Source organism: Sylvia atricapilla, chromosome 3 (assembly GCF_009819655.1).
Source record: "Sylvia atricapilla isolate bSylAtr1 chromosome 3, bSylAtr1.pri, whole genome shotgun sequence".
Taxonomy (NCBI): domain Eukaryota; kingdom Metazoa; phylum Chordata; class Aves; order Passeriformes; family Sylviidae; genus Sylvia; species Sylvia atricapilla.
Window position 1 is genome coordinate 35,818,669 of NC_089142.1, and position 23,017 is coordinate 35,841,685.

At 43.4% G+C, this 23,017-nt stretch overlaps 1 protein-coding gene across 2 annotated transcripts; it reads right to left on the reverse strand.

The window, feature by feature from the left end:
* Positions 1–1,817: 1,817 nt before the first annotated feature.
* On the reverse strand, positions 1,818–18,132 carry CNR1 (cannabinoid receptor 1). Of its 2 annotated transcripts, XM_066315126.1 has the most exons (4): positions 17,934–18,132; positions 10,665–10,757; positions 10,162–10,218; positions 1,818–5,150 (listed from the first exon to the last, which is right to left on the reverse strand). In XM_066315126.1, the coding sequence occupies exon 4, from the start codon at positions 5,087–5,089 to the stop codon at positions 3,668–3,670; it is 1,422 nt and encodes a 473-aa protein (XP_066171223.1). In that variant the 5' UTR covers positions 5,090–5,150; positions 10,162–10,218; positions 10,665–10,757; positions 17,934–18,132; the 3' UTR covers positions 1,818–3,667. The 2 variants fall into 2 exon arrangements, with proteins under 2 accessions (XP_066171223.1, XP_066171222.1); XM_066315125.1 differs by lacking the exons at positions 10,162–10,218; positions 17,934–18,132 and having other exon boundaries at positions 10,665–10,745.
* Between the last annotated feature and the right edge of the window lie 4,885 nt (positions 18,133–23,017).

The window sequence follows — 23,017 nt, forward strand, 5'->3', positions numbered from 1 at the left end:
AATAAATAACAGTTTAATTACATTATAGAAATAAAATATGATATGGTAGGAATACACTGGAAATCTTACAGAAATACTATTCTGCTACTGGTAAGTAAATGGTCAAAGCTACTTTTCATGACAATCTGAACAGTACTTGTGTACAAACTATTATACAGGTTGCTAATGAAAAATATTGCAACAGTTGCAAGAATGTTACCAGCTCAAACAAACATCTAATGATACAATATTCGTCTAAGAGGAAGTAATAATGTTAGATTTACAGACAATAAAGAGTTATGTTCTCCACTTCGAAACACTGGAAATAAAAATCTCAGGTAATCTGATTTCTTTACCTCATATTATCACAAGGAAAAATTTTCCTTTCACTGTGAAACAGCATCCCAAGAGACCCTGTAAACAGTTTATTCAAAGGTAGTATTTGAGATGTCACAGCAACTTCAACAATTTTCCTAGTCCACAATTACAGACTTTTTAGGCCACTGCTTGTACAGATGACTTTTTTTTTTTTTTTTTTTTCACTTATTTACATACATTCAGCCCAATAACAGCAGGTAGAACACGCTGTCTATTTCACAATAGACACACTAAAATTTTCATTGAAAGGCCAGTGCAAGATGTGGATAATGATTGCACAGCACTGAGGAGATTATATCATACAAATATACAATTAGACTGTCGAGAATCTAACTCTGCACACGTGTGACATAGATGGTCTTCTCGGTAGATACGTGACACTTGGAGTTGGTACATACACACGGAACTGCAGCTAGTGGTAGTGGGTGGATGATGACAATGATGACGATGATGATGATGGTGGTGGTGTGGGTGGCAGAGGAACACAGTATCGTTTGGCTGTGCTATCACTAAGTGAAGGTAGCCAACTGCAAATTAGGAATATCTAAAGCTGAAGTATAAGCACAGCTTATCTTGGAACGGCAGCAGATTTTTCTAATGAAAGAATAGTTCTACTTAGTGTGCAACATGTAAGGAAATTGTTGCCAACTCTGGAATAAATGGTTCTAAGTGAACCGATGCAGTTCCCAGAGCTTTAGAAAAACTCATTATGCAAATGAAGGTACTGATGATAGACGATAACATTTCACAGGATGCTATTTCTTATTATCAGTAAGCACCAAGTTAAGTGCCAAGACAGCCCCATTGTCCCATGATTTATCGTAAAATTTAGAACTTGAATGCACAACAAAATTCCACAAAGTTTGCATTTAATTCACAAGAAGACAGTTTCAAAAATGGCTCTTAAAATACCCTTAACATTTCAAATGGGCTTTCCCCCACTCCCCCAAGAGGACTGCTTTAGGATGGACTAGACCCAGACATAAGAAAGATCTTTCAGGAGAACTTGACAACCTCTGGGAATCTTCTGCAATCCATTGTTTTGGCTGACTGCAGTGGGCCCTTGAGAGCGTGGTGCCCTGTTCCATCACACAGGTAAGCTGCAGGGGAGGTGGGTGGAGGAGGAAAGTACCCCTGCCTCTTCCAGCCATTGTTCAGCACCTCACCTGGTCCAATCTTATCTTTAAAACATGCCATCCCTCACCAAGCCTGAACTTGGAGTCACCTGCATCCCCACAGAGCCACTGGCTGAAAAGGGCCGAGTGTTCATTCAGCCAACTGCTGTGGCCTGCACTAAGGCAGGCAGAAGGGCTTTTGCCTCCTCTCTCTCCCAACCTAAGCACAAGGATGGATGGCAGGGCAGTATGGATTTGGCTCCACTCACCCTGTACCATGGAGAAAGTCACCCCCGTTGCAGCAAGCGCCAGGCAGCTAAAGGACTAAGCTGCGCTTTGGCAGAAATCAGCCAGAAGGGTGAGGAAATGGTTGGAAAAAGCAAGGCAGCAGAGAACAGGATCCCAGACCTTATGACTCAGAAGAGAATCACAGAATATCTGTGCCCCAAAGATGGCTCAAAGACTACCTGGTTGCATGTTCCTTGTGACAGTCCCAGGCTGCAGAAACTGTCCCACCACGGACACCACAGAGTCACTATTTGCCTTCAGTAACTTCCTCCTGGTAGTGTCAAACCTTGTCAGTGGCTTCAGAGAGATGCAGCTCGTTGCAAGATATCAGATTTGAATACTCGCAGACTTAAAACAAACTACCATTTACTCCTGGCTTTCTCAGTCTTCAGGAACAGCATCAACAGCCGCAGCATTTGTCAGTGCGGGCTCATTCCATGCTGTCTGCCTCTCGTTTCTCTTTATTCCCAAGTGCAACTGAAAGGTTGCTTCCTCTAGCATATGGATAGACATCTCAGCGTGGATTGAGATGTTCTTAATACGGTACTTTCACCAGTAATCAATTGGAAGAACTTAATTTTAGAAACAGAATTTGTGTGCAAAGCGTGCAGCAAGAAATACAGTTACATTTGGTCATAGTGTCCTATCTTAGCTATGCTACCATGACTCACACTGGTTAGTACACTTACACACACACACGCACACACACACGTACACACACAGAGATATTTATTTATATACACACTCACAAAATAAGAAAATGTCAAAGTCTGACAATATTTCCTCCTCTTTTAGTGAAGACAAGAGTTTGGTATCTCAGGATCTGAATCTGCTTAGACCTGGGACACAGGAATGTGACACACTTCAAGTATACGTCGACTGCACAGTGATAACATCGCACATTAAGTCTGACACATGCTGTCTTCAGTGGTCCAATACCAGCACATGGCTTAAAACCAGATGCCCATTAAAGGGGCCAATATCCAGGACCTTTGCTTTTCAGTGTTTGTATTCACACAACGCCCAAGAGCAGGGCAGTAGTCTGTGCAACCATAAACATCCGTCTGTATAAACGCAGTGGTATTTAAAAGTCTGAACCAGTGCATTCCTTTCTCACATTCCTCCTCTATTCCTCTGTTGCTGTTAGTCTCATATGCATGTGAAAGTAAAAGGTAGTGGGGAAATAATTTTAGTAGAAGAACACAAAGCCTCTCCTCTAAGTCCACAGAAGACCACTAAAAGTGTAAAATTTCCAAAATATCTTGTAGGAATTCTTCAAATACAGTAAGTGTTTTCAATGGGGTTTACATATCACGTTTCACGTTATTTCCACGGAATTCTACCTTATCACTTTGTTTAATCAGACAAATATCAATAACACATAATAAAACGGCACACAATTCACAGGACACAACACGTTTTACAAAACCTCTAAACTCAGCACTGCTGCTTTTGGAAAAAATCAGAAACTCCTATTACTTACAGACATGAAATACATTTCACATTGAAATGAACAGCATGATTACAAGGTGTTTTTTCTTATTTGATGGTATTGGTTTAGGATGCATTATTTTTCGATTAGGTTTCACAATTCTTCTTCACACCCCCAAACGAATGATTGCTAATCTGGTATCTTCTCTGTGCTCTTTCAGGAAACATTATTATTCAGTAAACACCTTTTGAGAAAAACTTGTGAAAATTTAGCTAGAATCCCTAGTTGTAAAACCTGAAGAACTGGCTGATGGTAATGCTCTTAACACAATCATTGCTCAGCTTACAATGACAAACCAAAAATATTACAAACACATTAAGCCATGGGTTTGGTTTTCTCTGTTGTTGATTTTTTAATTTTTTTATTTTTTTTTTAACTTAAACTTCTTTTCTCACAACGCTGAGAAGTCTCTGACTTACAACGCTTCAGCAGTTGTGTCTGTGGAGACAGACATGGTAACTTTGGCAATCTTAACTGTGCTCTTAATGCAGCTCTCAGCAGCTCTGTGCACGTTCCCAGCGTTGTTGGCGTGTTTGTGCTGACAGTCAGACTCCATGCTGTTATCCAGCGGCTGCGCGGTCCCTTCGCAGGTGGGGAACATGCTGCGGAAGGCGTGTCGCAAGTCCTTGCTCCTCAGAGCATAGATGATGGGATTCACTGTTGAATTCAGCAAACAGAGCATGCTACAGAAGGCAAAGATAGTCTTGATGAGCTTGTTCATTTTCCCAAAGACATCGTACACCATGATGGCGAGGAGAGGGCCCCAGCATATGATTAAAACAACTAGGATAAGGACCAAGGTTTTGGCTAACCTGATGTCCATACGAGTTTGATCAGGCCTAGTGATCTGTACCTTACCATCCTCGGTCGACTGAATGATTATGCTTTTCTGCGTGCCTCGCTGCAACATGCGAACAGCATGGCTGTGAGCCTTCCACAGAATGTACATGTAGGCATAGACAATGAACAACAAGAGGACGCTGGTGACCCCGATCCAGAACATCAGGTATGTCTCGTCGATGAGGGGGAATATGTCCGAACAAACAGAATTGAGTTTTTTGCAGTTCCAGCCGAGCAGAGGAAGAACGGCTATTACGATAGCGATGGTCCACATCACACAAAATGCTACGACAGCCTTTGGTCGGGTAACAATCCTTTTATAAGCTAGTGGCCTGTGTATAGAGATGTACCGGTCTATTGCCGTGAGGAAAAGGCTACCTACGGAGGCGGTGAAGGAGGCTGTAACTCCACCCAGTTTGAACAAGAAGACGTTGGGGCTATCCTTCCGGTGGAAAACATGGAAATCCACAAAACTGTAGACAAAAATCACGCTGCCCAGGAGGTCGGCCACAGCCAGGCTGCCGATGAAATGGTAGGAGGGTCTACACCGGAGGCTTCGGGAGTGGAGGATGACACACAGAACGAGGAGGTTCTCTAGGACTGTGAAAGTGCCCAGGGTGAGTGACAGCACGGCGATGGCCAGCTGCTGGCTGGGGTTCAGGATCATAAAACACTCCATATCCATAAAGTTCTCCCCGCACTGTATATTCTCCTCATTATCCTTAAAAGTGGACAGGGACTTGTTGTAAAACTCTGTGATGTTGACCTGCTCTGAGGGAATAATGCTCAACAGGGAATCATCTCCTCCAGTCATTTTTTCCTGGAAAGGATCACCCCTGAAGGAAGAAAGGGGGAATTTCTGGGGGTAGTACCCCAGCTTGGATGCCATGTCACCTTTCATGTCTTCGTACTGGATGTCGTTGGAGCCCACGTAAAGGAGATCTGTCGTGATTGTTCGGAAAGTTGTATCCGCGAGGCCATCTAGAATTGACTTCATAACCCCAGTCTTGTTGGTTTCACAGTTACTTGGGGGATGAAAAAATGCATCGGAGGAAATCCTATATGGGGAAAAGATCAGACTTCATTAACATAAACAGGGAGACAAACTCCACTGACAACTTAGCTGAACTGTGTCCCACAAAATCAACTCCTCCTTGATATTCAGTGCAGGTCTAGCTTTGCCACTGTGCGAAATCAGAGTGGGTTGAGCACTTAGAAAGAAATCACCTGGATTTCACTAAAACTGAATTACACCAAGAAGTGACGTGAAAAACAGAGGCACAGGGAATTGTGTTTCACAGGAAAGTAATTTTCATTTCTCATCAAAACCTTCTGAGTTGCTCCACCAGAAAGATATTTTTCTCAGCTTCTGATCGCAAAGTACCTTGCAGACCATTTTTCCTTGAGCTTGCTTCATTTAGATAATACCAAGTGCTGCTGCAGGAGCAGCACTAAACTGAGTCACCACCTTCATTGTTTTTCTTTCAAAAGGCACTAAGGGCTTCAAAAAACTGGCAACAGAGAGGCAATGGGGACAGTGCCATGCACTCCAAATTTCACAGTTCACCCAGTATGCCTGTATGTTTTATTATTCTGCTATAGCAATCTGAGGTTATTAACATCCTGAATTTGATACTGCAAATTTATTATCAAGGTATTTGATCAATAAATAGATAGCTTCACTACACTTATATACAGAGATTGTTCTAATCCTTCCTTCTCCTAAGCAAACTAAGGTACTGGAATATTTGAGCAATATGAGGGAGGTGTGTTACCCAGCTGTTACCCAGCTCAGTCCACAGTTTCAGGAAAGATGACCAGCCCTGTTAAGTCAGTGAGAGAATCAGTGATCTGCTCTGTACACACCAGAAGCCTCAATCAGGGCAGTTCAAGTCTGCCTAGATAAATAAACATGGCACCAAGTTTAAGCAGTGGCCAAAATTCCAGGCGAAAGGGACCAGGAGCCACTGCTTCTGTGAGAAGCATTGTAATGTAAGTAACTTCTACCCCTGGGGACATCCTCAAAAACATTCTGTCCCCTTCAAAATTGAGGGGACCCAGCAGAAGGTCCCCACATAGCCAGTGGTCTCTGGGATCTATCAAGTACAGCCTTTGCTCATGGATGGTGACTAGTTGTGGGGAACAACTCCTGGTCTGGGTTCCCTTGGGAGAGGAGCCCCCTCTGCACCTGAGCATGCACCAACACGTAAGACAAGTCTTACAGCTCTTGTTATGCTGTACTCCTTTATATTACTTTGCTAATAGAAAATGCCTTGAATACAGATTGAACATCTGCTTTAGGGCCCCCTTCCACCACCTCAGTGGATGAGAGTGGTCTGAATACAAATATGAGCCAGAAACACTCCTTTTGTGCACTACAAATATTCTGCATCTGCTGTGGGACATCTCAATGATTATTCAGCTACAGGAGAAAACCAAGTTTCTTCTTGCTTTTAGTATGGAGTAAATTTTTGCACTCAAGAAATCTTAGATGTCTAGAAGACTATATAGGCTTGTACTAAATTAACTTGTTCACTTCACACAACTGACAATAAATGGTCAGAAAGGCTACAAGAGTTTATCTGCCCATATCAGAGTACTGATCACCTCAGCTCTTACAGAGAAGACATGCACAGTAGGTACCACTGTTCTCTTTTCCCATGAAAACTATAGGAAAGAAGAAAAGAATGCCTCTCTATAACAACAGCAGTACTTAAAAAAAAAAGTGAAATCATGAGCATTTCCAAAGAAGCAGAGATCACTTGACTGATGATACATTTATATTGCCCTTATAGCATATGAACATTCAAGACTTTTTCCATAACTCTTTAAAGGTTTGCCTTTCATTAAGTAGGCCTGGACATGGAGTATTAAAGGGAATATGAACTTAGACCTTCAGAACACAGCGCAACTTCAATGCTGCAAAAAAGTATGAGTACAAACAACCCTTACTGGGATAGTCGCAACACACAAAATATACTGGCTGAGTCAGCTGTTGCAGATGGTTTGCTCAGCAAATAACAATTATTAGACAGAGAGACAGTATTAAGGAATTTAATTTTGAGGGTGTGAGCAGTGAGGGAGGGAAATGTCACTGAAGCATACATTAAAAATGAAGAGCAATCATCTAATATGGAAGGTACTTTTCTGTTTTATACCAGCTCCTAGAGAATTTGCAGATGTTACATGCTGCAATGATGATTCTTCTGACAAATTTGCTCTGGGTGAAGTGTGGCAACTTTAGGCTTGGCATTGTACACCATTTTAAAACCAGAAGTGAAGAATGTGTTATTAATTTGAAAACTACCCCAAAATATTAAATAAAAAAGTAGTTCTAGAAATATGTAAAGATTGCTGTGGTATCCTCTGCTGTTCAAGCTTATTTTTGACAGAAGGAAGAGAACCATTTTAATGAGTAAAGTCACAGCCCCATGTCGAGAAGATTATGTCTGAGGAAAGCTTTGTAAATTGTATTCTACCGAGCACTTCTTCTAGACAGACAAACAAATTGTTATGAGGTAGCTGGTCTCTGCTGGAGTCATGTCAAGTACAGACTTCCTTAGAATTAGGTGCCATGCAACCCCTACCTTTATTTGAAATACAAATGAAAGAACACGAGTTCTTGTGTGCTCTTTTGAAGGTGGCAGTAAGTTATGTGACAATATCACTATGCATACATATGCTATGCTAACAACATGGTTAATGGGATCAGGAGATCCAAGTCTTACTTTGAATGTCAATGATTTTTTTTTCCTCTGTATTTTTACACTGAGATTATTACAGTAATTTTTACCTTATTGTCTCTGCAAAGAGAGTTTTCTTTGAGAGTACTTGGGAGTTCATTAGTAGTGTAGTTGAGGCTTTGGGGGATGCTGCTAACATTAATTTTGGTTTTGCTTGCTGCTGGGAATATCCTAATTGGAAATTTCTAGCAGTATGTGAACATGCACCTATTCAAGCTACAGTTGATTTTTATTAAAGTTGCAGTAAAACAACCATTTGCCTGATCTGGAATTACACTTTACAGGAAATTCATTTATTTTAATTTAGATACTAGCTTATCCCAATATAAGCTCACTACTAAAATGTACTGAAGAGATCAGCAAGGTTTTCCACAGCTGTCTGGTGAAAACAAGACTGGACCTTTGGCACTGCAGATATCGGATCACAGGGGCTGCACAATTTGACATAGAAAGAAAAGACAGTGGCAGAAGCAATGCTCTTGTTCTTGGTCTTTTCATACAGTCAGGTGCACACGCCAGTGCCACACACATTTTGGCTCTGAGCATTTCTGTCCAAACCTGTAGTGCTGAGCAGGCAGTGTCCACGAAAACAGACACTCCACACCGCTCTTTGCAGCTGCCTTCCACACAATCCAAACCCACCCCACCCAAGAGCCATGACTATCTTCCCACGAAATACTCCAGGAGCCGCTCTGGCTTCTCAGAGCTTCTGCAGAGAAGTGTTCCCCACTCATGTTCATCCTCTCTCCATGAGGTTGGAGTGACAGCTGTGTGCTGCAGAAAGCTCCCCTCATGGGCAGAGTGGCAGTAAGAGAGAGCTTCCCTACTCTGCCAAGAACTCTTCCGCTCTGCCAGAATCCACTCTTCCAACTTCTTCGAGTTTTCAAAGCTCTCAGCTTCATTCCTCCCATAAGTGAGCTCTACTACCTCACTCATTTTAAAACAGCTCTTAAAGGACTGAAACATTGATTAAATATGAAGGAGCAGCTGTACCAACACTGGCACTCAAAGATTTTGATGTATTTCCACAACTGCGTGCAGCAATTCACAGCAAGTACTGAATTATGACTGCAGATAAGAATTAAACAACACAGAAAAACTTCAGGATCTTTTATCTTGAACACCAGACCAGAACAGTCATAGCTGAGCACCATTTTAGACCTTTCTCCCATCATCTGGCAGCTGTTGATGGGCACTGCCAGACCAGCTGTGCAAAGTGACTGCCACTAGATGGAGTGGCTTTGACAAACTCCCGGCTTGAAGGCTCAGCTGTCTGCAGCTACACGTCTTCAACTTCCATCGGCCCTTTTTCCCTGCCTACTTTACCAGGGATCAAACACATGCGGTGTTAAACAGCACCTGAAGGTTGAAGACACAACTTTGTAAGGCTCTGCCTTTCCAAGTGAAAGAATTAGTAAAGAGTCGAGGAGGCAAGCCTTATTAGTGCCCTCCACTGTGTGGCTGAATATAGCCCCAAAAGATGCTTGGATATCAGAATATAAATACAGTTCGGGTAAAATAAAAAACATATAGTACATAAGAGGCTGGTTACTCATCATCAAGGGCAACAGGGAGAATTATACCTCCTCCAAACTTCTTGTTGGTCCACAAGACCAGTTTACTTCAGGAACAAGAACGTGACTTCATTAAAATCCTATTACCCATCTTTTCATGCTGTTCTGGGGTAGGAGAGCTGGAAAGTTTTTATCATTGTGTACAAGAAGAGCTGAATTTGTTACAATTTTCAAACCAGGACGACTGATAAAGCAATTTTAATACCCTGAATAGAAAGAGTGAGTATTTATGCTGTTCCTCAGAAAGCAATTATGAGCAATACAATGATGATACTGATAGCTGCAAAAATGTTGACATTGCAAGAAAAGGAATCAAAACAAGAAAGGGAAATCCACAATTAAACCTCTTTGGCTTCCATTTTAGAAAATATTTTGATCTCCATGTCTATACGTTTCTTCTATGATAATCATAGTTAATTAAGAACAGGCTAAAGGACAAGTAGGAAGAATTCAAACAATTTCTGAATGCATAAAAGTATATAAATGCACTCTCCTTGTATACACCTTGTAAAGGTCAAAGTCATTCAGAGAAGGGCATTATATTTTGGTAAGTTTGCATAGTGCCCAATACACACTGGGACTCCTCCCAAACTGGGTCCACAAAGTACTAGCACAGGAGAAACAGCAGTAATTTACACTCATATGCAGTCAGCTGTAAAACTGTGAGAGAAATGAGATCTAGCATGGTAACTGTTGGCCTCTAGGAATTAGAGCTGTCCTATAAAATAAAAATTTATATGGCTAATAATTACCTTATCCCATATGGTGATGGACAATACAGCTTCGAGGACAGAACAAGGTTTCCAAGCCTTAGAGAAAGAAATGTGCAGACTGAGAAATGGCACTCTCAGACTCAGTAACACCAAGTAAGGAAAAAACACATGTTGAGAAGAATGCGAAGGCAATGTTACTCCTATCCTATTTACTGGTTTACTACTCCATCTCCAAAACTGTGCTACTCCTAGGCTAAAAATGGCAAATATGCTGTCACTCCTAATTCAGGAAAACTTGCATTCATTTCAGTCAGAATTTTCTCTGTGTGAGGGACTGGGAAGGAGCACAGACACTAGGAGAGGAACAAATAAGGGATGTTATCTTCTAGATACAGCAAGGCACTATCAGCTGTGGGGTAAACTAGGGCATGCAAGTAATGAATCCAATTTTGTTCTTATGTAACATGATCATATCTTTGGCAAGTTGAACTGTAATTAGCAAGAAGGCACAGATACATGGTTATTTGTGTTAATTAACATACCGTTTGCACACTAGCAGGATAAGGGCTGGACTGTTCCAATTTGTGGACAAATGGCTCCTATGTGACACCCCCCAGCATCCAGCAGCTGACAACCTGAACAAAAAACAAAACAAGGGGGAAAACAGGGTGTTAATCAGTGATGGACTATATTTTTAAAAGGAATAGTATTATTTCTCCCTCCAAAGCTGGCAAGATGTGTGTACCAGTTTTAGCACAGGTGATTTGCAGCTACAGAGAAAAGGAGACTGCACCTTACATCCTAAAAGCCAGAGCATATACCTGTGTATAAGATCATAGAAGTTCAAAATCAAGGCTGAAATCCCGCTCCTTCTGGCGCATGGGGAGGACCAAAATTTTGCTCTCTGTGAGCCAGGTGAGCATGCTGGCAACCACTACATCCTGCTGCCCATCTCTAAACTGCCCAAGTTGTTCCATGCTGGATTGAGAGCTAAACTTCTGGAAATAAAGGCACCAACTGATATTCCAAGACGCAGGGTGCATGCCTGATGAGGGGCTTAGCTTGAAGCCCTTTCTCTGAATTAAGCAAACCAAGGATGCACCTCCTGCATCCCACACAGATGGAGAGGAGGAAGAGTGGGGGCAGCTGCCCTGTCTGCCTTTGAAAAATCTCTAGAACTCCTGAGGTCATCCAAAACTCCTCAGCTTGTCAAAAAAAAAAAAACACCCTTATACGCACATTTCCCACCAAGTTGTAGACAAGATGAACTACTGAACTAACAAATCAGCAAGGGGACCATCAGGGTAACATTAACAGAAAACTACAGCTACCTGCTCTGCCCAGCTTTTGGGAGAAGGGACAGATGGCAGAGGTGGCTATTGTAAAACTGTAGGATTAAAAGATCTTTCACAGTTTATTTCATGCTATCTTAATTTCATCTAAAGATAGAATTTTGGAAGAGGATGAGGAGTCCTGCTGAAGTATGAAAGACTCAGATGAAAGGAAACAGTAAAGCAGTCATGACCTGGCTGCTTGCTTAAAATCAGCTCCAGTTTAGGGATGGTTTCTAAATAAAGGACCTTCTATTCTTCTTTTCCAATAAAGCAGAATGAACAGATAATATGAAAAATTTGATACAATGCCATGGTACTTTACATTTTAAAGAAAACGGAAGAGAACTCATTAACCTTGTCAATTTTGAACTGTCAAATTTTTTCATGAAAGAGTTCATCTCGGATTTTAAAATTCCAACAGAAATCCTGTCATATCCAGCCTCTTCTCTAGCCATTCTCTAATGCCAAAAGGTGCAGGTACTTATTGCTGAGCAGAATTCACATAAATGTTAAATGGGGACAGAGAAGCCCAGTCAGGTGCAAAAAAGATAGGGGCTGAACACTCAGTCTCCTGGAGTACCTAGGAGAAATGGCAGCTTAGTAGACAATGAGTAGTTTAAGGGAGAGAAGTCATTTAAAACAACAGAGCAGGACATAAAAGACCAGGCTCGATTGGATGCTTAAAGGCTAAAGGTCTCCAGAAGAATGTAATGTCTAGAGGATCAAACTAGAGGAAAACCACATTTATTAGGAAGAAAAGAGAGAAAGAGGGAGAGAACCACTCCTAAAAATTAGTTTCCATACAATGGCCAGAGCAGAACACATAAGATCACAAATTTCTTGCAGCAGAAAATATTAGTGAACTTTATTAAAAGAGTAAGGTTTAGAGACAGGAAGATAGCAAAAACATCAAGCTCCAGGGAGAATTCTCATAAACCGCACAGTGTATGTCTGCCTTCTCATCCCCCTGCAACAAACTGGCTGTAACAAGTTTTAATTAAAGAAATCATTAGATAGCAAGGAGATGCTAAGAGCAATGGTAATGTGGGTTAAGTTACTGGTGTGGTAAGGATTGGTAGGAGAGAGGAAAGATAACTACTATCCTCATACAGGGAGTAAGATCTCCAGGTGAGACAGGAGCAAAGTGGAGAAAGGTAAGAAAGGAAGATCCAAGCAGAAGTGCCTCAGTGAGGCAGGGATATAGATTTTAGAGAAAGAGAAGAATTGCCTTTGTGATAGGCTGGAGGAAAGCAGATCAGGTGAAGGAGAAAATTCACGAGAGAAAACCACCCTCCTCTTCTGAGCTGTGCAAACTTCAGAGACACCTCCATAAGCTGAAAGATAAAGCTAGTGGGATTTTTCAGATCTCACCATAAAGAAAGAACAGATCGCTCTGCAGGCAATGACTTGCTCTTTTGAAAGTCCATTTCTGATCTGTATTCAAACGACAAAGGAAGATGCAAAGGGCTCTGAGAAGCCATCCTTGGTAAGGTCAGAGAAAAAGGACAGCACTGTATGCACTGACAGTTGGGACCAGGCTGGGGACACTCAGGAGAGGTTAGCTGAGCAAATTTGGCCAGGGACATTAAAAAGAATCAGACTTCTTATGGAAAATGACATACAGGATATAGACTTCAAAAGTGGAAAGGCAGAGTGTGCTCAAATGGAGCCATTGAGTACACCCATAGAGCGGATAAACACAACAAAAGTGAAAAAGAGGTTCACAGGCGGTGACAAAAGGTTAGTCCACAGAAGGTTAGCAACACATTGCAAAGCAACATCCCTTATACCTCAGTCTTCAAGAATCTGCTTCCCCTGCAGACTGTTTTTAGGATGCCAAAGTATTGGCAACGCTCAGAACCTAGGATAAAAAGGCTTTTGGCAACTGCAATGTCCCGTGCCACTAGCATTAGCAATGGACAAAAACACGTGCTATCAATTAAAAATGAAAAACATTCTTTCATTTCTGGAGCTCTCTGGCCCTTCCTAAGATTCAAATAAGCTCAGATAACTGTCCTCATAGTTACATTCACAATATAATGATATTCAAATATACTGCCTTCACACACACAAGTAACTTGTGAAATTATTTGCCAGCATATTAAGCCACTACACCAGATTGCTTGGCAATGATGTATGTCTGAAATATGCAGATGCTTTTCTTTTTTTAAAAAAAGGAGAGAGGGAGGGAAGAGGAGAAGTGAGAAAGAATTACAGTAGAATTTGATATCCAAGTAGCAAAAAAACAAATTGTGGAGAGACTCTAACCAATATTACATCGGACTGGGAAAAATAGCTAAAATATACTGAGGGATGAGTTATAACTTTATATATATAGGTATACTTCTATGCATAAACTTACAAATATACATAAACAAAAAACCACATGCCTAGAGGAAGAACTGAAGTCTCACAAACCCTGCAGTTTGTCACGCATAAACTCAAATTTCAAGTGCTAGAGTACACGCAGACAAGCTACAAGTGTAGGTACAAAAAATATAGGCAAGATGATTGCTGAACATCCTTTTGCATTCCATTATACACAGCCTTTTTGGCTAAAAGCAAGAATCTAAAACTAGTATATCTATCACTGAGATCCTGTAAAAGTTATTTTGCATATATCTATACATATGTCACCTAATACTCCAGGCATGTACCTAGTCTGGACTTCAGTGCTGCATTCCTTAAAAGAGAGGTACAACTGACTAAGAGCAGTGATTTCTGAGAGCATGTTTCACATACTCAGCAGAACAGGAAGGTGGGAGCCCCCCAAGATCCTAAACACAAACTTTGAAATGTTTCCTAAAATGCAGAAAGATGGAAACTACTTCAGCAAGGGCTGAACGGGAATTCACAGTACAGATCTGCTCCTGCTCAGTACTTTGTAGCGAGTAAACACACCTTTCTTAAGAATATATAATTGTCAAAGAGGAGGTTAACACAGGATGAGGTACTATTTGATGCCATCTAGCCTCAATCTACATAAACAATATAACATCTCAATTGTATAAAACATCCAACAGTCCAGCCAAGGTGTAAAAAGTGAACATCATACTAACATGCACTGCAATGAAACGCCTATTCTGTCTGTAATTTGGATGTGGCCAGTTTCACCAAGAAAGGACGCTCATACTGAAGAAAGGCAAAATTGAGCTTGGGGTGTGCATCACCGTAATGCCCCTGCATGAGGCTCAAATGGCAGAACACAACGTGCTCCAACCTTAGGTTGCAAAGCCAATCATTTTTCACAGGCAACAATGGCACCTTCGGGAGAAAGGGGAGAAAAAAAAAGTTCTAACGAGAAACTGATTTATAAATCATTATAGCCATTTCAAAAGGACAGATCATAGCTGGTTTCAGCAATCATTAACAAATCCACACATTTTCAAAGGGTGTGAGTTTTGGGGAGGAATCCTTATCCCACCAACAGCGATGGGATGTGCACTCTCGGCAGCAGTACAGTGTCAGTCTAGAAATGGAGACATACAGAGCAGTGCTGAGAAGACAAGTTGTCACATTTTTAACTTTGCATTAATAACAAAAGCTCTTGCTGTCTATTCTGGCACATTTGCAAGCTTGCTTTTAGGTACAAGGGGCTTGCATGCATTTCCACTGTAGATAAGAAAACAAGAGCAGCCTTGTTATGATTAAAAGGGTCTATTTCCCTCTGCCTTCTGTCTTGTGTGTCCATCTGCATAGCTGCTTTGAACTTGGCCAAATCCCAGTGCTAGGGTCGCCCACAGTATGAATTTTAAATCATCAGCAGACTGTGAAATTGCTGCTAGAGAAGAGAAAAATCTCCAAATTCTCACCTAAATGGTCGATGAGTGGTTTTATGGAACATTCATCATGTTACATAGCCTATTTGGAAAACTGCAGCAAAAATATCATTTACTGTTTCATGGAGACTGTCAGATAAAGACAAAATAGACGTCTAGAAAGAAATGAAGAGTAATCACCATTGAGAAAAATTAATTCTGCAGATGCCTAGGTAGGTGACTATATGACTACAGAGGTCACAAAGTTTTCACTTGAAAAGTTACAGAAATTTCTCTTTAAACCATGCAGAATTAGAGAAACTATGTGAGCAGAAGACAGTGGATGAGACCTGCAGAATCAAGAATGGCAATGCACTGAATTTGAATTCTTAGTCTCCTCAACCCAGTAGAAAAGAAAACCATGTCATCTCTCCCTCTCTAGTGCGTACCATTTTCAGCACCCAAATTCCCAGTGGGATGACAGTCTGCAAGCATTTTGAGATGGTCACATTAAAGGCTCAAAGTCAAAAATGGCTTAAAAAAGAAATAAAAAGAAGTTACTCCTTTCTAAACTTCTGCTGCCCAATCAAAAACTTGTAATAGGGGAAGTTAAAGAAAGGCTTGCATTGGCTAAGACCTGTCAGTCCTTCAACAGAGCATGAAAGCCTTTAACGTGGTCCTTTATGCAACTGAGCTCACATCATTCATCAAAGAACAACAGCCAGGATCAAAGGCATCCACCAGCTCGTCCTCATAACACTTAAACCTCCTTCCACCTTCACCTTGAGTTTTATAGGAATTTTGATTCCATTCCTGTGAGTTTAGGTATCACGGAGTGGTCAGCAAGCTAAATTCTCAGCAAATAAGTCAATTTCTTTACCTAGCCAACTTTTTTTGCCCCTTCTGGCAATAGGTGCCTTCCGGCTCAGTCAAACAATTATTGCTTTTATGAATTCTGCTTTAAAATGATTTTATTAAAATGGTTCTGCTCTTATTCCAAAGACCAACAGATAATACAGCAAAGCTGTTACTCGTTGCCACAAAACTAATTTTAACCTCAAGCAAATCAGGAATTACACATTCATCTTCTGAACTGTTTAAATATGTTACATTCAACGTTCATTTCTTTTATGACTGATTTAATAAACTCTGCCTGCATAATAAATATTCTGACTATAGTCACAAGCCTTTTTCCTCTTCTTGAGAAGGAAAAACCCATGCTGATCGTTGATATGAGGTGTAATACAAAAATAATTAAGCACAGCCAAGTAATTTTTGCAATGCTGTACATTTTGTTATTAAACATCAGATTCAGTATCGCTGATTCTTCGTCTTAACAGCAATGCCACCCCAGCAGAGAATGCCATATTTCTTTAAGAAAGGGTGAACAATAACAATGAAAACAACGTGATACATCTAAGAAAAAAAAAAAAAAAAAAACAAGAAAAAAAAAAAAAAAAAACAAGAAAAAAAATTACTACGCCTTTAGCAGGTTTTAAAAGCTACACTGTTTTGTTTTGGTTTGTTTTTTATTTAACCCTAGTAGATACTCAAGGAGAATTTTGCTATCTGGCTCTATGTGATATATGCCCTTTATCTTCTGAAATAAAAAAAAGCATGTGCCAAAACTGTTAATGTTATCATTTGCTGCCATACAGAAAATAACAGTGATGACAATTGTAGAGAAAGAAGGAAAACTACGGACTACATCTTCTGACACCATTTTACTTAATCAAACTGCAATCACAGTAATGAGCTCTCTCCTACCAAAGGCTTGGTACATACCTCATCCAGGGGTGTTCTCAATGGAGATTTGCAGACGTCTTTGAGACAAAAAGATGCCAAATAAGCCCATCTGGTTACTCAAAATTATTTCTCAACAGATGAAGATTTCACATGACAAACGCTGCGTGAAGTTTAAAAAGCTCACTCTTTTTCAGCTCTTCCCCCACCCCAGACTTCCAAATTTCAGACAAAAACAAACCAACCAACCAACCAACCCTACCGGGATATTCTGAGGATGCTGGACGACTAAGTGACATTTTTTAAGGGAACATCATCGCGCACAAAATTGCGAACCGCCTTTTATTTCGGTTAAAGCCTCAAAGACAGAGTTTTGTGAGGAAAACTGCACAGGAAAGCCGGGCTGAATACCACCCGCTGTAAATCACATGAGGGTCAGGACGAGAGGAAAAACCTCCGATGTCAGATAAGGTCCTGTGGGAGCCCGGGAGGCTACCGGCTCCGCGCACAGAAGAATAGACGCGTGTTAACCATAACGCCACCAGCCGCCCGCACCCCCGCCCGCTGCCGGGTCCCCGCTGCTCCGGCCAGGATCGCGAAGCCGAACTGCGCTCCCCGGACCGCCGGCTTTTCCCGGGTGGCCGCCGGGCTGCCTCCAACTCGCCCCAGCGCCCGAGGCGGCGGCGCGGGGCCGTGCCCGGGGCAGAGGCGAGACCCGCGCGGTCCCCGGCCCCCGCCGCGGCGTGGGTCGCGATCGCCGCGGGATGCAGCGGCGGATCACGGGGAGGGATGCTCCGCAGGCAGCCGCCTCCCCTCCGCCCGTACCGCCGTCGGGGCAGGCGGTGTCATTCCCCGAAAACCTCCCTCCCACCCACGCCGCCAACAAACTTTGAGGGGGACGACGGGTCCCCGGTCCCCGACCGGGGGGCACCAGCCGCCCTCCCGCGCCCCTCCCGCCGCCCCGCGCCGTCCTTACCCTCCGCACGGCACCGGCCGCGTTCCCCTCCTGCTCCGGCCGCGCCGACCCCCGGCAGGGAGCGGGAGCGCCGCCCCACCCGGGCACCCCAGCACCGGGGAGCGCCGAGGAGGCGGTGCCGGTGAGGGGAAGGAGGAGGTGGGAGACTTCTCCCCCCCGGCTGCCTCCCCTTCTTCGCTTCCCTCCCCTCGGCGCCTCCTCTCCGACCACCGCCGCCCTCGCTCGCCCGGCTCAGGCGGCGCGCCCGGCTCCGCCGCCCTGCCGCCGCCGCCGCTCCATGTGCCGCCCGCCCGCCCCCTCCTCCGCCGCCTCCGCCCGCCGCCGCCTCGGCGCGGGGAGGCAGCGCGGGAGCCGCCGGGCGCCCGGCGTGGCTCCGGCACACGCCGCCGCTGCGTCCCCCCCGCCTTCCGCCCCGCTCCGGTCCCATTTATGAAGCCCGGCGCCCATCACGTGTCAGTGTGTGCCTTTTGTCCCGGCCCTGGCAGCGCCGGGGCGGACAGGCGGCGCTGGCCAAACTTCGCCCCGGGGGAGGGACGCGGGAACACCGGGGGACACCGCAGGGGCGGGCGGCGGAGCGCGGGTCCGTTTCGGGCCGTGCCCCACGCCGCGCCCCGCCGGCCGCGGGCGCTGCCCGGCCGTGAGCCCCGTCGTGCCGGCGCTCCGCCGCCGCGCCCCCCGGCCGGAGCGGGGGGAGCGGGGCCGGGGGAGGCGGCGCGCCGGCCCCCAGCCAATGTGGAAGGCAGCGCCTCCTCCGGCCCGGGGGGGCGGACGGAGCGTCCCCGCCGCGGGGACCCGGCCCGGCCCCGCCAGCCGCCCGCACCGCGTGGGGACAGCGGGCACCGGCTCCGCTCTGCCCCGGGGCCGCGGCATTGGCGCACCCCAGGGGCTGCGGAGGCCGGCTGCCCTCGTGGGGCGTCCTTTCCCCGTCCCAGTATTTCCTGCGGAACGCCGGGGTTTTGACATAGTTTATTTCCCTTTTTTCTCGCTACCCCTGAGTGCCGCCTTCGGTGTTTTCGGGCTTACATGACAGTCGTCATGGCAGCCCTCAGAAAGTACTGGGGATTCTCTCGTCTCTGAGGGGTGAAATGGCTCTAAAGGTGGACAGGCAATGGGCATAACTGGAAAGCTGAGCTTTCTTCAACAGCCGATTCCTAAACACTGTAATATCCAGCTGGCTTTGACCGTGTTTTTCTGCTTCTGCAGTGTCATACATATGTATTTGTCTTCACGCGAATTAATACTGAAAGATGATAAATATTTATCATTTGACATAGTGTCTAAAGACATTAACTGGTCTGTCTACCATGTACCTGAACTGGTACATCTACACATGGAGGAGGAATATGTGATTTTCCTTGTTTATCGTGTTAAAAAACCCACTCAACTCTCCAAAAGTGATGGCTAAACGTTTCAGGTGGCTGTATTTTTAGGAGTGTCCAACTCAAGATATGCCTGCCATTTCATAGTGACTCTTCCTCCTGAAGGCTTCTCAAGCTAGGCCCCCAAGGTCTGAGGCAAGCAAAATCTCCAGGCTCCATCCACCAAAGCACATCTGCCAAGGAGCGCAGCCTCATTCTCACAATCCAGTGTTTTCCCTGCATCGAGTCCCAGAGCGAGTCTGCAAGATCATAATTACTGCCTATAATTTTTCAGCCGCTGGCTCTTTTTGATGGTAATCGTTAAATTAACAAGAAAAGAGATAATTTCAAATGGCACTCCCTGTGAGAAAAGTGGAAGGGGAAAAAAGAGGCCAACTCATTTGTGCCCAGCTTGAGTTTCTGGTATTAGTCCGTCTGTTTGGTCATTTGGAACTGCTGGAATGTAAAAAGAACTTTATTTAGGACTGTGGTAAATCAGACCAGACTCCTCTTTAGCTGTGCATTTCAGAAATTACTGACTTCCTAGAGGGCTAAGACTTCCTCTAATTCTTTAAAAGAGTTGAGTACTTTTGCTTTCAATGTGAACCTACCAAGTTAAACTTCACTTTTGAGTTTGTGGAGGGACACATCCCCTCTGCAAGTCACATCAAGTGGACATTGCCAGACCAAAATGAGCCCTCAGAGGGAATTTAAGGGAGCGTGTAACTGTTTATCCTACCTCCACTTTCTTGGTTTGCTGAAGATTCCCATCCTGAACTGAGCATTACTCCAGTCTTGGGATAATCCTTTTTTCCATCCTTCTAAACCTGGGTGATAAAGAAGGGCATTGCAGGGTTGAACATGTAGCCATGGCCACATACTGGGTGCTTTTTCCCCCTTACAGTTCTGCACAGTTGCTACTGCCTGTTCGGCCTACAAGTTCAACAGAAGACAAAGATGTATGAGTAGCCAGAAGTGCTTCAAGCAGGTTCTCAACCTTCATAATCATGGGTCACCCTGGGGCCCCTAAAGCTTTGTACACCTCTGCCCATCTTCCAGGATTCTGCTTGCAATTTAGCAGTTTTGCAAAGGGAAGGTTGTTGCAATCCTATGACACCTGTTCCCAGTGGAGCTGGTTTGAAAACCTTTGAAAAAATGGCTTTCCACTGGAAAATGCAACCTTGTCAAAACTGAAATGCTATGCAAACTTGTGTTGGTTGCACTGAAAATGTCATTTAAAAAGGAGTTAAGTGGTGGAGGGATGTTTCAACACTGTGGGAACGTCTTGTGACATTTCCAAGCTAAACATTTAAATTTCTTCCTCCAAAATGAGTTTTGGTTTCAAAATACTTCCTTTTATATTATATATTGCAAAATAATACAAAAATTTGGAAAGCTGAGCCACTTATTACCATCAACCTGAAATTAATGTTCTCTACAGCTTTCTTGAGGTAAGAATTCTGCAATTCTGATTTGGAGCAAAATTTTAAATGGCAAGCACCTAGTCTAACTAGAATATCTGAATTTTGCTGGCCTCTCAACCACAGGATGGAATTCTAGAACACACCTGCCTTTTAAAGTGCATGATTGACCGCTCCAGGTATTATTTTCTTCTGACTTGGCCTGTGATAAAGTCAATCTTCTTCCTAGTGGGTGATACACTGCTGTGATTTGGATTTAGTATGAGAATTGTGTTGATAACACACTGATGTTTTCATTGTTTCTATATAGTGTTTACACTAAGTCCGGGATTTTTTGGCTTCTCACCTGTGTGTAGACTGGGGGCAAAAGAAGCTGAGAGGACACAGAGCCAGGACAACTGACCTGAACTGGCCAAAGAGATATTCCATACTCTATGATGTCATGCTCATTTTGTAAACTGGGGGGAAAGCTGCCTGGGGGTTACTGCTCAGAGACTGGCTGGCCATCAGTCAGCAGGTGGTCAGCAGTTGAATTGTCTATCTCTGCTTTTGCATACTCTAATTGTATCACTATTATTACTGCTGTTATTATTATGCATCACTTGTTTTGTGAATCCATTTCCCCCCTTCCTTTTCTGTCCTATTAAACTGTCTGTATCTCAACCCATGAATTTTGCTTTTTTTTTCCCAACTCTCTTCCCTATCCCTCTGGGGGCAGGGAGTAAGTGAGCAGCTGTGTGGTGCTTAGTTGCTGGCTGGGGTTAAACCACGACATATTGCAACTGGGATTTCCTTCAGTTCTTATTTCAGGACGAAGAGGCAAGGAGGTAACAGATGAGATAATCCAGCTGATCCTATGCTCTTTCTAAATCACAAATTCTAGTCTTCTCAGTCAGATATTTTTTTCCAAATAGTTTAATTTTACATTTTAATGAAAAATTAACTTTGCATTTCAGGAGTGTTGTCCTTCATCCATTAAGCATTTTATTTATCTATTTAGGTTGATCAGAGGTGCATTGTGAGACCTTGATGATTTGCTTTGAAAAAATCTCTACAACAATCATGTTAGATGCTTTGGTTTTCTCAGAAAGATCACTTGCTCCCTGCTTTTGTACATCCTGCAGCACTACAACTACTTTCAGGATTTATCCATCATTTCTAGTCATGAGTGTTTCCTCCTGCTGCCTCACATAAACTCAGAGTTCATGCTCACTTTTCTCTCTTTATCCATAGGTAGAGCCAACTATCAAACAAGACATAAATGATGCACTTGGAAGTGTGCTCATGGAAGAAGCTAGTACACTGGTTTTTAACACTTATCCGGTGTTCTGCCTACAGACAGATTGATTTTCACAAGGTTTATGTGGCAGTTTCTTAAATAATTTTCGAACAAGAAAGAAGATTTGTTCTTATGTCCAATTCTTAATTTGGAAGGCTGTCTGCTTATCCCAAGGGCTCATCTTTATCTATCCATTTTAGGGGACTTTTCTGCTATGATAGCAGCAAAGAGCACCATGGGTGCACAAAATCCTTTCCACCATTTCCCAGAGATAAAGTCTTTGGGGAGAAAGTTGACGAGGGTCTTCACTATAAGTATAATTCTGCCCCTGCACACCCTGAGGACCACAACAGAAATTCTTTTGGACAAGGAACAAAATTCTTTTGGCCCTTTCCTGTGGTAGCCTTCTCTCCCTAAACCACAGAGCCTGAGGAACTTGCAAGTTCAGATGCTGCTGCAGTACAAACGAGTACTCCTAAAGCAACATGATTTTTCAGCTTTTCTACATTTTCTCTGCAACCTGTTAAACAAGGAAGGTCAGTTTGGGACCCACCAAGTCCTGGTTGTCCTCCTTACTTTTTATGTGATATTGGCCCCCTTTTTTCTGCAGTGTTGAACACCCTCAGTTTTCACTGAGTTCAGGAAGAGCAACATGAGCTCGGCCCCTCGGGACATACTCGTGTTTGTCTTTCTGCACAGTTGCTGCCCCAACTGAAATGAGGATAATAATATCTTTTTTCTTCCTTCAGTCTCAGGCTTTTCTGTTTAAACTATAAGGTCATCGAAGTGAGAACTGTCTCTTACTAGTGGTTTCTGAGCACCTATCACAACAAAGTCATAATCCTGTCTATGACCTGCAGGCACTAACACATTGCAAATAATAACAATAAAAAGCCAATCAGAAATTTCATTGTCCAGGAGCAGCTTTACTGCCATCCAGCAAATAAAAAAAACAGTTCAGGAAATGACAGAACCCATGAAAGTGAGTGGGTTACCCGGGGCCTTTGTTAATTGTCCAGCTCCGTA

Bases quoted from the DNA above. Each gene is read 5' to 3' on its own strand.
- CNR1 (XM_066315126.1), bottom strand. From the start codon at position 5,089: ATGAAGTCAATTCTAGATGGCCTCGCGGATACAACTTTCCGAACAATC.